This window comes from Cornus florida, unplaced genomic scaffold (genome assembly GCF_030987335.1).
Source record: "Cornus florida cultivar Cherokee Brave unplaced genomic scaffold, ASM3098733v1 CherokeeBrave_3.0.0_Hap2_Chr04, whole genome shotgun sequence".
Lineage (NCBI taxonomy): Eukaryota > Viridiplantae > Streptophyta > Magnoliopsida > Cornales > Cornaceae > Cornus > Cornus florida.
The window spans coordinates 56,434,460-56,449,016 of record NW_026775574.1 but is presented as its reverse complement, the minus strand read 5'-3'; the positions used below and the strand labels follow the sequence as shown (position 1 = coordinate 56,449,016).

General features: G+C 36.9%; 1 protein-coding gene across 2 annotated transcripts in view; it reads right to left on the bottom strand.

Moving 5' to 3' along the window:
• The window catches only part of LOC132303289 (LRR receptor-like serine/threonine-protein kinase RGI5), a 32,131-nt gene extending 27,403 nt beyond the window's left edge, over positions 1-4,728 (bottom strand). For both annotated transcript variants that reach the window (XM_059800498.1, XM_059800500.1), the window contains exons 1-2: positions 3,836-4,728; positions 3,165-3,527 (exon numbers count right to left, since the gene is read on the bottom strand). In XM_059800498.1, coding sequence (XP_059656481.1) covers positions 3,165-3,527; positions 3,836-4,355 — 883 coding nt within the window. In that variant the 5' untranslated portion in view covers positions 4,356-4,728. The remainder of the gene's footprint in view (positions 1-3,164; positions 3,528-3,835) is intronic.
• Positions 4,729-14,557: the final 9,829 nt, after the last annotated feature.

Here is a 14,557-nt window from a genome sequence, read left to right as displayed (position 1 = left end):
TTTGGTCATCACTGACGCACCGGGTTTACAAAACTTGGGCCGTCACAGAGCTTGATCTCACACTATCACTTGTTATTTTATTTGGCGTCCTAAAATATTAAAGGATTGAAGATTTTACTGGCTTGTATACCTATGAAGATTATTGATATATATCATACAAATTTGATGAGAATGGTGAATCCAGTGAGAGTTTAGAATGCCGTAGTTTCTTTTTGCAGAGGAGCAATTTTCAGTATTTATTCCATTTATTTCAGACTTCATTCCACTTTCTTTAGTGGTTTCAGTTAAAGCTCAAATTCTCAAATTTTCAATTATTCCCACTCATTTAGTTATTCTCCTTTGCAGCCTTTCTTTTAGTTTCCAATCTAGTTCCAGAGCCTGTTTAGCTTAGGAGATCTTTTAGAGCTTAGAAGAATGCTGTAGTTGGTGATTTTGAGGTTTATAATGGTTATAAGACAAAAATTGGTAGCTAAGTTCTTAAGCAAAAGTTAAGTACTGATTTCTTTGAAATTTTTCTCCAGTTTCATTAAAGGAATCTTTAAGAGTCATTCTTTCATTATCGCCCATTTATGCCTTAAGCAAGTTTTACAGTAGTGGCATCCGAATTTTGATACAGTGATTACTAATTTTAGGTTCAAAGAGAATGTTATAGATAAATGCATATACTCAAGTTTAGTGGGAGTCATTTTGCTTTCCTTGTCCTATATGCTGATGGTATTTTGCAAGGTAGCAATTACATTTGTGTGATACATGATATTAATAATTTTTATGTAAAGTTTTTTTGACTTGAAGGACATAGGTATGCAAAGTATGTCCATGGCATTAGGATCCATAGAGATCACGCTACTAGAATACTTGGACTTTCTCTAAAGGCTTATATTAATTAAGTATATGGAAATTTTTTAAGGGTGACAAAAGTAGTAAGCCCATTGGCATAAAGTACATTTTCAAGTGTGAGAAGATTAAGGTTTAAATGCCATTAAGGTTTCCCTATATTGCAGATCCTCTCACTAAAGGTCTTTAGCTGAAGATAATAAAGTATTTATAAAGCACATGATTCGGATAGGTGTTCGAGAGTCATTATGTTATGATGTTTGGTATTTCTTTAATATATGCTACATTGCAGATAGTTTCTTTACGCCTTATGGTGACAATTATTTTTCCTCTAGTTTACACCTTATGGTGACAGTTATTTGCATCAAAAATAAAGTTATAATGCATCATTATTATTAGCTTGATATATATGGTTTATGCACATGCTGCTATGTTTTCTTGGGAATGATATTTCACTCATGAGATTGTTTGGGCTAGATATGATATTGGTATCACATTGATAAATCCAAAATAATTATTAAAGGTTGTCTGGGAGTGATATTTCACTCATGCGGTTGTTTGAGCTAGATATGAGATTGACACCATATCGGTAAATCCAAATATAAGATTTGTGTGGGAGTGGTATTTCACTACTCATGAGGTTGTTTGGACTAGATGTGAATTGATACCACATTAGTAAATCCAAATATAAATATCAAAGTTTACCTGTGGGATTGTTTCACACTCCATGAGGATAGCTTGGGCTAGATATGAGATTAACTACATATCGGTAAATCCTTACACTAAACAAAAGGTTAACAGTACGTTTACTGTAATATGTGCAGGTGACATACAGCGATAGTATGAAACATGACGGATAGTGAAGTGTGCTTTTAGACCACATGCAATTTGCACGTACATGTCATGAAATAAAATAAAAATCACTATATTTGCTTGAATCCTATATGGAATCGGTTTTGCGATCATGGAACTATTTAGACTAATATATCCACTACTGAGGAAGTCTAAAGAGAAGAGTGTTCAATCCATCAATTTCGATAATTGTATTTTTATAAAACAAAATGAGTGGCCACTCGACTTTTCTAAAGTGCGTTCCGATCCATAGTGTCATTATTTTTTCTTTTCTTTTCTTTTTCTTTTTCTTTTTTTTTTTTAAAAAAAAAAAAAAAAACTTAGAGTGCATGGACCAAGTGGGAGATTGTTGGAAATTTTTATATATAAATAATAAAAATTATTTTATGGTCTTATGCACTACGTTTTCTAAAATAGGATTGTAATGTGATTGTTGATACTTGATGGATTGGGTTGTACTTTCCAATTTGGTGGTCTAATTGGGAGTATGGTTTTATACCGTTGGATTGTGGTTTTCCAACTTATTTGGTATGATTTAATTATAACCATTAATATCTAAGTTTCCATGATAGGAAAGGAAACTTGGGTATGTTTATTTGTAGAGAAGACGTCCCCCCCGTTATTATTATTTTTTTTCCCTAGTTGGTACTCACACACATTGTCTCTTATGAGACTTGAATCCCTGACCTTCCTTTGGGAAGTAAGAGGCTGATACTGCTAAGCGACTAGCCCGTTGCCCCATATTATTGTTATATATAAGGGTTTTAAAACCCTAATTCATTCCTATCGAATGACAACTCTCAGAAGAGGATAAAACACTCTAATGTTTTGCAGGAAATTCTCAAAGGTTCTAAGGATCTTATCCAATATTTAAAAGTACTTGGTGGTTTAATCACTAATCAGGTACGAGGCTAAATTCTATCTTTAATTAATTATGTAGTATTCTTGATTTCTAGATGTGAATTATTTAATTAAAACCCAACATATCATAATATAAATTATTGTTTCTAATTAACTTTTCAATGTTGAGGGATAGCAGGATGAAGAGGTTATGTATTTAATATTCATCCTAGTAATTAATTAAGGATAATGCTTAGCTACTTACCGTGAGTAACTTCACCCTACTCACCCCTTATGTGTTCCAATAACAAATTAACACATCACATTTAATAACAAAATAACCCAAGCCCTCCTCTACTTTCTCGAATCAACCATTGAATATACGTACAGGACTTTTTTTTTTTTATTAAAAGTGATGTGTTATTTTGTTATTGGAACACATAAATAGTGAGTAGGGTGAAGTTACTTATCGATGAGTAGCTAAGTATTGTCCATTAATATACATCATTAATAGAGCACAAATTCCCAAACCATCCTGTTATGCAAAATTTTCTCACTATATAAGATAAAGTCGTTGCCCATATGTAAGCATATATGTATATAATAATTAAGAAGAACAAAAGCAGAATTTATCATACCTTTTAAATTGTTTGCACCAAGATATAACTCTTTCAGGAAGGTCAAGTTTCCAATTTCTCTTGGTATTGCTCCACTAAATTTGTTATATGACAATGACAAGATTTGAAGTTTGGAACAATCATATAAAGTGGAAGGAATTTGGCCATCGAACTTGTTGTGGGATAGACCAAATCTGGAGAGTTTTGGAAGAAGGTAGCACATATCTGCTGGAAGATTACCTGACAAACTATTACCTGTGAAAGAAATAGTTTCTAGAGAGGAGATGTTGGAGATGGGGGCTGGTATGGAGCCCCAAAGTTGGTTCCACCTCATATCCAGAAACTCTAGACTGGCAAGCTTGCCAATTTCTTTAGGAATGTTTCCTGTAAAGTCATTAAGAGTGAAAATCGTGATTGATTTCTAGTCAACACAAATTACTTATCTCCTTAGGGATATCATGACAGAAATTATATTGTTTCTAACTTTTTAATGTTGAGGGATAGCATGATGGAGAGGTTATGTATTTAATATTCATCCTAGTAATTGAATAATATACATCATTAATAGAGCACAAATTCCCAAACCATCCTGTTATGCAAAATTTTGTCACTGTATAAGATAAAGTCCTTGCCCATATGTAAGCACATATGGATATAGTAATTAAGGAGAACAAAAGTAGAATTTATCGTACCTTTTAAATTGTTTACGCCAAGATATAACCCTTTTAGGAAGGTCAAGTTTCCAATTTCTCTTGGTATTGCTCCACTAAATTTGTTATATGACAATGACAAGATTTGAAGTTTGGAACAATCATATAAAGTGGACGGAATTTGGCCATCGAACTGGTTGTAGGATAGATCAAACCTGGAGAGTTTTGGAAGAAGGTAGCACATATCTGCTGGCAGATTACTTGATAGACAATTACCTGCGAATGAAATAGTTTCCAGTGAGGAGATGTTGAAGATGGGGGCAGGTATGGAGCCCGAAAGTTGGTTCCAGCTCATATCCAGAAACTCTAGACTAGCAAGCTTGCCGATTTCTTTAGGAATGTTTCCTGTAAAGTCATTGGAAGAGAAATTGATGGATTCTAGTCTACGCAAATGACCAAGCTCTTTAGGGATATTATCATAGAAACTGTTGTTTCTGATGTCTAGTAAGGCTAGAAAAGAGAGGTTTCCAATGTGTGGAGGGATGGTGCCGTTTAGGCCCATGTAAGAAAGGTTCAAGACAGCAACTCTGTGGTGGCGAGTGCTGCAATGGACACCAATCCAGTTGCAATGGGAGGTTGAGGTGGTCCAATTGCTGGCCTAAATGTTTTGAGGGTCGCTAGTGATGTGGGATTTCAGGGCAAGAAGAGCCGATTGATCAGTGGTGATATTGGTTGCAGTCCTCCTACTAGTACTCACCGTCACAGCCAAGCAAGCCATGAGAGAGTAGTTGTAGTAGTGCACCAACAATATTATGAATGTAACAGAAACAAGGGAGCTAGTTTTTTCCATCATGAAAAGGTGACACAGCTGGTCGAGGTGAATCAGAAGAGGAAGGTCAAGTGCTGTTGTCTCTTTCGCTTTGATTAACAATTCTAATGAGATATATGTGGCCTTGCCTCGAGTATTTTAAGTCTTTGCATATTTCCATAATCAAAAGCTATCCCGTGGTTTACGGAAACGCAGACCTTGACCACGTCAAAGTCTTCAAACATGGAAGCTTCCTCTAGAAAATGACTCCATAGTGACCATTCATGCATTTTGTTTTATGCCTTAAATTAAGTCTTCACATCTATCCCTTTCTCTTTCAATTTACAGACCCACCTTTTAATTTCTGTATAATGAACGTCTCCAAGTCAAGATTCCACGCAATAATACGTTTGGAAAATTAATTAAAAATTTCGTGATTGATTGCTCATCCCCAAAATCATTAATCACTGCCTTGTCTTCTAATTAATTATCTTATCGGTTAGCAAGTAACTCTGTTCTAGTAGTGATCATGGGGCACAGCAATGAAGAGATTCCTAATTATGCCTCCAGTTGCATTAAGATGGCTGGATAGGGATTCAAACACATCACATAACATTATTTTCACGGGCAATTTAAGACCTTCCAGTTGAAAATGCAAATTAATATAACTTAATGGCATGTATTGCAAAAGCATTGAAGGCATGTCTTGAATTGTTTGTACTCAGCCATATCAGATCATCCAACAGTAGGAACCCTGCATGCTATTGATATGCATAGTATTGTGCAACCATATCTTCATCGACATCATTATTTGCTTCAATAACAATATTGAACCAATGGTATTGAATAACCATAGTCTAGATTAATCATCCAATGCAAATGCCACATCTAGCATTATATCTAATCTTGACAAATGTATCTAAGTAGTAGTTATGAGAATACATCTGCTTTAATTTTTTATAAAATAATAATACATCATATTTTTTTTTTAATAATATAATTTGGCTGAAATTTTATAAAAAAGAATTTGGGAAAAAAAAAAAAAAAAAAAGTTTAACTCAAGTAGCAAAAGGTAGGTAGTCATCGGAATTTCGGTGTAAGCTTCACGAATTAATTGTGAAGCTACTTGAAGTTGGGGTAAAATGATACTTCTATTTATTAGACACGAAAGCTGCTTGATGCTTGTTGCTTCTACCAGAATGGATATATAGTGTATTTATTTAGAATGGATAGTGTATTTATTTATTGAAAATATATCACAGTGTGGCCTCATATGCTTGTTCTTTCCTAGTTTCCTCTATGCTTTGTCAATTTTCTTGAGCTTTTGGCACTTGAACTTCCTTTATATATTTTCAATAATATTTTTTCTATGTTAATCCGGTGAACTGAGAGCTAAATTACACCTTCCAACACCCCTACCCCCTCTTCTCTTAAATGATCTAGAAAATTCTTGTCTTAAATCTTGAGTTGATGGGAATGATGCAGTCACTGGTCACAATGTAACAGAAACAAGAAGGGAGCAAGTTTTCTCCATACATGTGGAGGTGAATCAAAGGAGGAAGGCCAAGTGTGGTATTAATATGCATGCATGTATTTTAGTGTAATTGTCTCTCTTTTTTTTTTTCTTTTTTTTTTTTTCTAGTTGGCTACTCACACATACATGCCTCCATGGAAGCTCAAACCCCTGACCTCTCTTTGAGAAGTAGGGACTTGTTACCGCTAAGCCGCTGACCTGTTGGTGTAGTTGTCTCTTTCCCTTACCAATTCTGATAAGTAATATGTGGCCTTGCCTTCATTCTAAGTCTTCGCATATTTCCATTATCGAAAGCTATCACCGTGCTTCACGGAAATGCAGACCTTAATTGGTCATGTCAAACTCTCCCAACAAGAAGATTTGAACCCTTTGTTCACTCCTATCCCTTTCTTCATAGTTGCTTTTGCTTTGTAAAATTTTGTTTCTTGTGGAAATTTTTGAATGTGCCCGGATTTCAACTCCTTTCTCTTTCAATTTGCACCACTCACCCTTTCTTTATGATGAATGCCTCGAGTCAAGATTTCACACAACAATGCTAGGCCCCGTTTGGCATGCGTTTTTGTTTTTGGGCTGCAACAGTGTCGATTTTGGCAACAAAAGCATGTTTGTTGTAGCCTTGTTTTATTTTACACAGTACTAAAATACTTTGTGAACTGGCCCAAAATCAAAATATCAAAAAGTTGTTTTTTCTTGTTTTAACAGTTGTTCATTTTCTGTTTCCGACATTTCCATAACAAAACATCATTCCCAAACATACTTTCGATTTTTTTCCAAAACACTCCTACAACAAAAACACTATTTTTGTTTTAGCCAAAAACAAAATGCCTAAAACAAAGCGCATGGCAAACGGGTACTAAAGTCTCATTGGCAATAATTTAGAAAATCAATCAAAAGTTTGGTGCTTAATTAATTGCTCTTCCCAATATAAATTAAGCACCGCATTCTCTTCTAATAAATCATTTTATCAATTACAGCAACTAACCCTGCTCTAGTGATTGTGGGACACAAGTGTAAAGAGATTCCATAACAACGGAGAGGAGAGGCCTTATTAAAGGTTCTAAAATTGTTCTTCCAGTTGCATATCTTTATCTAATGGACGTACATTACATTTTGTAGATGCTTCAAGATGAGTTATAAAAGACTACCGGAGTTACTTGATTTAAGAAATATAATTTGGTATTTTGAAATAAAAACTTGGAGAGCATTTTATATATCAGCAATGATTGTCAATGTATATATAATTATTTTATTTAATTCAACAATTATAAAATAAAATTTTAAAATAAATCACTTTGGACATTACTTAGTTGTAGCATAGTTGGTAGAGTACGTGTTTGGCAACACTTTAAAGTAGGAAAATATTTTTCAAATTAAAATATTCTACATCAAGGCTCCGTTTGTTTCGACATAAAATTTTTTTTTCGAAAATATTTTTCTTTTTCAGGTAAAATATTTTTTTATTTTTATTTTGTCGGTTTTGGCAAAGATCTACATTGAGGTTGAGATCAAATCCATCAGAAGGGGCATGTAAAATAACTTGCTGAAAATTTATGGATAAATTATTTTTGTTAAATTTTAATATTTTTTTTCTTCATAAATATTTTACGGCAACCAAACACCTGAAAATAAAAAATTTATTTATTAAAAAATATTTTACGTCCAAACAAAAGGAAACTGAGGAAAATTAACTTACGGATTAAATCTCCATAAGTCATTTTCCTCAGCTTCCACAAGACGCGCAAAGTTCTCGGCGACAAGGGTGGGCTGATCGGCTATGGCGAGGAGGGTGGGCTGATCGGACCAGTTTTGGTGGGGGTGGATATTCCGACGAATGTCTAGGTTCTTGACGAAAAATGAACAGATGGCTTGACGATTGAGGTTTCGAAAATATAGCATTTGGATTGTATCGACATGGTTTGATTTGCAAGGGTGATATGAACGGTTTGGATAGGTTTGAAGATGAATATTACAATGATTAGTTTAGGGTCTATATGGCAGTGGCTTGTCTTGGGGGAATACGTGCGCAGGATCCCTAATACATGCACAATTTTACACCCGTACCAAACACTCTTTGAAACAAACTTTTTTTTTCTTCTTTTTTAATTCTAACCAAACACCAGAAAATAATTTAATACCCATGGTTATATTGGAGTTTCTCCATTCAAGAATTTGTACCCTTTAACTTGATCTGAATTCGGTAATATAAGATCAATTTTCGTGCAATTAAAAAGAAAAAAAGTGACAAAATTAAAATGCATCTCGGAAAACCACATTAACAATAAGTTTTTTTTTTTTTTTTCTCATTGTTTACACCATAAATATTCTCCAGCTGGAAAGGTTGTCGTGGCTAATTCCAATTGAAAAGATGATATGCAAATAAAGTGCAATCATGAAGCAACACGTGGCTTCATCAAATGAAGCCATTTGGTATAAGACCTACAGTTGGAAAGACATGACTTTCCAAGTGGACACTAATAAGCGCCGAATATTGCATATTCAAGCACCTTTAGCTGCATTAGTTAAATCTATTATTTGATTATTCTTTATAAATTATCTTTATTTCCACGTTTTTATATATTTCCAGGTTCATTGGCCAAAAAGGAGCAAAAATGGTGTTTTATTCAATCTTTGAATAGCAATGTGCTCAAGGCTAAGTTCTGGCAGCAGTGGAATCTGACTTTGCTCGCCATTTTTGACCGATCAAACTCGAGAACTGGACTTGCATTAAAACATGACATATTTAGAGCTTTGAATTAACTTTCCAAATCTTCAAACAGTTCGTCATTTGGAGTTCGGAGCAGAAAGTTATGGCTGTTCTACCAAAGTAGTGCGAAGCAGGTCAAGAGGAAGGAGTTTACTGGTCTAACTTCGAGCGCTCGAAGTGCTTAGTTCGAGCGCTCGAACTATGGGCAGACTACTCTCCGGGACCCATCACTTCAGCCCACTTGCACCTTGTTTCCCTCATCTCTGATTTCCATCTTTATGGGTTGGTTGGAGATGTCTTTTGGTGGAGAGTTGAGCCTTGTTTGGTGGGAGAGGATGTCTACGAAGGAAGGGAACCACACAAACAAGATCATATCTAATCTTTTGCAAGATTTGTGGAGAGAGAAAGGGGAGGAAAAAGATAGAGTTCTTGAAGCCAAGGAAAGGGAGCTCGAAAATGGAGGTTGCAACCAAGCTTCTTCCTTCTTCTAAAGCTTCCATGGGTAACTAAACCTCCATCTAGGGAGGTGATGAGGCCCCTCCCTTGTAAGCATGTTCTAATTTAGGCTATATTTTGGGGATTACAATGTCTATTCTTTGGTTTTTTCATGGTCTAAAGCATTTTGCCTTTTGTAATGGATCTTCATGTATTTAAATGATTAATGTTGAGTCAATTATCTATCTTTGATGGTTTATTCTTTTAATCATGTTGCTTACACTCTCATGGTGACAATGGTAGTGAGATCAAGGAATTGTTTTAATGGCATGGAGTTGGAGGACTTTGATAAATCATTGTTTAGGTGAAACCTTTGATGATTTATGCTTATTTCTTACCTTCATGTGCTTCATCATTTTATCTAGGGCTTGATAGTCTTTTATTCAAGTAAATGTGGTTAAGCTACACCTTAGTTAAGTAGTCTAAACATGTTAACCTTTGATGGATCATGCTTGCTTCAGATTTAATGAACTTCTTGAGGATATTATAGCAAACAAGTGTTGCTATGTATCATGACCATAGTATATATTGTTTTTTCCCCAATTTAGCTCTAACCTAGCATGTGTATAGGGATGGAGCCGGATTCACTTCCCTAGTCTTCTTTACTTGTATTTCATCTCCTTTAAATTCTTGCAAGCTTTTAATTTATGCACCTTAATTTCATAACTTAAGTGACAACCAACAAATCCTCTATGAACACCCTCTATCATTCTAAAAAGACTCTAGACACTTAGGTTGCCATAGATTAGCGCAGTCCTAGTGGTTCGACTTACCCGACCAATAGCCCTATTTTACAATGATTCGTGCTATTGTGAAGGTTGATTTATAATTGTAATCGACTCAACTGATCAATTTTTGACGCCGTTGCCGGGGACTGCAAACGGTTTAGCAACCGAAATTCTAGGGATAATTTTAGTTTGATTGTTAATATTATGATTTGTGAATATTTCTTGTGTGGTTTTGACAATTCTGTTGTTGTAAGTTGTGTGAGATTCTAGGAACTCGGGGCTCACTGAGGGAACGCTAGCAAATTTGTAAGTCTAGGGGACTCCAGGTAAGTTTCTTGACCTTCTAGTTTCGAATTTGTAATATATTGTGCATGTGTTAACCTTAGTGATAATTTAGTTTTAAAGCCCTGGTTGAGGCTATTATCTTGTTTAAATTTCGTGTACAAGCATCGGTCCTTGTGGTGGCCATTTAAATTCTGTCTTGATAATTGAGGAGAATGGGAACATCGTATGTGGAGTTGCGTATGTGGAGTTGTGAATGATGAATAGTAGCATTGATTGCATTATGTATTGTTGATGTTTGGCCGTAGATCGCTCTCCCTACCAACTCTTAACTCGCCAGTTGACATAAATTCACTTGAAAGAACTCTTAGACGAAACCTTAGGGAATCTTCTAGCGTAAGAAAGCTTGAAACTGAATTTAACACAATGGCTGAAAATGTAGGAGATGTTAGAAATGAGGGAATTAGGGCCGAAATTCCAAATGAAGAGCCAATGACTCTCAGGGACCATTTCATCCCTACTACATATGTTTCACCTTCATGCATAGTGATGCCAAACATTGATGTGGCTCAATATGAGATCAAATCAAGTACCATTCAAATGCTTCCATCTTTCCATGGCCTTGATAATGAAGATCTGTATAAGCATCTTGATGAATTCCTTGAAATCTGTTCGACCATCCGGTTGAGAGGTTTTCTTGAGAATGCACTCCATCTGCATCTTTTCCCATTTTCTTTAAAAGATAGGGCAAAGTATTGGTTAAACTCACTCACTCCGAATTCCATCACTTCTTGGGCTCAATTACAGCAAGAATTCCTTAAAAAGTATTATCCGGTGAGTAAAACCAACCAAATGAAGCATTCCATTCTTAGCTTTTCTCAAACGGATGGAGAACAACTCTACGAGACTTGGGAAAGGCTACAAGACCTTCTTAGAAAATGTCCGCATCATTTGATTCCAAAATGGCAATTAGTGCAAGCTTTCTATGCTGGCTTAACCGAACCCCATAGATTCATGGTTGACTCTTCTTGTGGTGGGATGTTCATGTCCAAGAATGCAGATGAGGCTTGGACCTTACTAGAGAATTTAAGCAAAAATTCACTTCAACATAATTCTCGCAGGGCTCCGACCTCAACCAATGCAAAGAACACCAACCTGTGTCAACCAAAATCAATAAGGCAAGAATCATCCCAAGTGGATGCCATAGCTCATAAATTCTATCAATTGAAGGCACCACATCTCTCTCCTTCATTATCTCAAAATTCAGCAAGTTCGGTATGCTCATTATGTACTAGTCCATTCCATCTCACGGAAGATTGCCCCACACCGGAGCAATATTCCAGTCCAAATGAAGAACAAGCTAATGCCATGTTCTCAAGATCCGGGAATAATCCCTATTCCAATACCTACAATCCGGGATGGGGAGATCACCCTAATTTTTCGTGGCGGCAACAAGCCCCACAAAATTCCCATTTCCAAAATCAAGGGCATCAAAATCAGCCCCCTCCTCAATTTCAAAATAGGCAATTTCCAGCCTCCTCAAGCTACCGTCCTCCGTATAATCCAAATGTCTCTAATCAACCTCCGGTGTACCTAACTGATGAAATTGTGGCTGCAAACAAGCAAATGATGGAGTCATTAAACAAGCAAATCATGGACTCCAACAAGCAACTCTTGACATCTTTGCAGCCTACTCTTCAAATGGTTCACTCTCATACTCAATCCATAGCTAAGCTCGAAAATCAAGTGGGCCAAATAGCTAACTCTGTGAACCAATTGCTTCAAAAGGACAAGGGTAAGCTTCCCGCTCAACCATTTGAAAATCCTAGAGGGATGCATGCAATTGATGAAACCCCTCCATCGAGTGGGCCGAGTCATGAGCATGTTCAAGCAATCACCACCCTTAGGAGTGGTAGAGTGGTTGACAACAAGGTTGATGGAGACAAAAATGGAAAAGAACCTCCTTTGAGAAATCTAAATTCAAGCTCTTCCAATCAAATTCCAAGCTCTTCTCGTCCAAATACCATTCACGGAAATCCCACACATGTTAACCCAAATGTGGAAACTACTTATGAGCCAAAAGCTCCATTTCCGCAACGTCTTTAAGAGTCAACACATATTGGGAACAAGAATTGTAAAATTCAAGACATGTGGGAAGTTTTTAAGCAAGTGAAGATCAACTTGCCCCTCTTGGATGCTATCAAGCAAATCCCTCCCTATGCGAAATTTCTCAAAGACTTGTGCACTCAAAAGCGCACTTCTAAAAGTCATTTGCCAAAGAAAGTGAGGTTAACTGAAAATGTTCATTCAGCACAGCACTCTTCTAAAGTATAAGGATCCGAGTGCCCCCACAATCTCTTATGCCATTGGTGACAACAAAATCGAGAGGGCCCTCCTTGACTTAGGAGCTAGTGTGAATTTAATTCCATACTCAGTTTACTTACAGCTTGGCCTGGGAGATTTGAAGCCGACTTCCGTGGTTTTTCAACTTGCCGATAGATCGGTCAAGCATCCACGAGGCATTCTTGAGGATGTTATCATCCGAGTGGACAAATTCTACTTCCCGGTAGACTTCGTGGTTCTTGACACGGAACCGGTCCACGATCCAAAAAAGCATATTCCAGTGATCCTTGGTAGGCCATTCTTAGCTACGGCTAATGCATCAATTAATTGCCGAACCGGGATGATGGACATTACTTTTGGAAACATGCAAGTCAAACTCCATATCTTTCATGCAACTCAACATCCTTCCAATGAGGATGATTATTTTCTTGTTGATGTCATTGATGAAGTGGTTGAAGAATCTCTCCCCTTCATTCTAAGCAAGGACCCCCTTGAAACTTGCATGTCTCATTTCGACTTCTTAAACTTTGATATTGACCAATGCATCCAAGAAGTTAATTCTCTGCTTGATGTCGACGCTATCATGGATATTCCCCCTTGGAAAATTCCAAGAGAGCCGCTTCCTCAACTTTCCACTACTCCTCCGGTTCCGTCTCTGAAATCTCCACCACTACTTGAGCTTAAGCGGCTCCCGTCCCATCTTAAGTATGTATTCTTTGGTTCAAATCAAACTCTCCCGGTCATCATTGCATCGGATCTTCTAAAGGACCAAGAAACCAACCTTTTAGCGGTGCTACAAGAGCACAAAGAAGCTATTGGTTGGGCAGTGGCTGACTTGAAGGGAATTGACCCCTCCATTTGTATGCACCGCATTCATATGGAGGATGACGCAAAGCCTACTAGAGAGGTTCAGCGCCGGTTAAATCCTAACATGAAGGAAGTGGTAATGAAGGAAGTAATAAAATTGCTAGATGCGGGAATCATCTACCCCATCTCTGATAGCAAGTGGGTAAGCCCCACACAAGTTGTTCCCAAGAAATCCGGTCTCACCGTTGTTGAAAATTCAGCGGGTGAGCTCATGCCATAACGAACCACCACCGGGTGGCGTGTGTGTATTGATTACCGGAAGCTCAATTCGTCAACTAGGAAAGATTATTTTCCATTACCATTTATTGATCAAATCCTAAAAAGGCTAGCCGGCCAAAGTTACTATTGTTTTCTTGACGGTTATTCCGGCTATAACCAAGTGGTAATCGCCCCTCAAGATCAAGAGAAAACAACATTCACATGTCCCTTTAGAACTTTTGCATATCGACGCATGCCTTTTGGGCTATGCAATGCTCCTACAACGTTTCAAAGGTGTATGATGTCCATATTTTCCGATATGGTTGAAAAATTCTTGGAAGTTTTCATGGACGATTTTTCTGTCTTTAGCTCCTCCTTTGATTCTTGTCTCAACAATTTATCTCTTATACTCCAAAGATGTAAGGAGACAAATCTAATTCTAAGCTGGGAGAAAAGCCATTTCATGGTCCAAGAAGGCATTGTTCTAGGACATGTCATCTCTAAATGGGGAATCGAGGTAGACAAGGCCAAAGTTGAGTTAATTTCTAATCTTCCTCCTCCGAATTCCGTCTGTCAAATCCGTTCTTTTCTTGGCCATGCCGGATTCTATCGTCGCTTCATCAAAAACTTTAGCAAAGTCTCATGGCCCTTGTGTAATCTCTTAGCCAAGGATGTTCCATTCGATTTTGATGAAGCTTGTATGGAAGCTTTCATTAAACTTCGCACTCTCCTTTCATCTGCCCCAATAATGAAACCGCCTAATTGGTCTCTTCCTTTTGAGATCATGTGTGATGCATCCGATTAT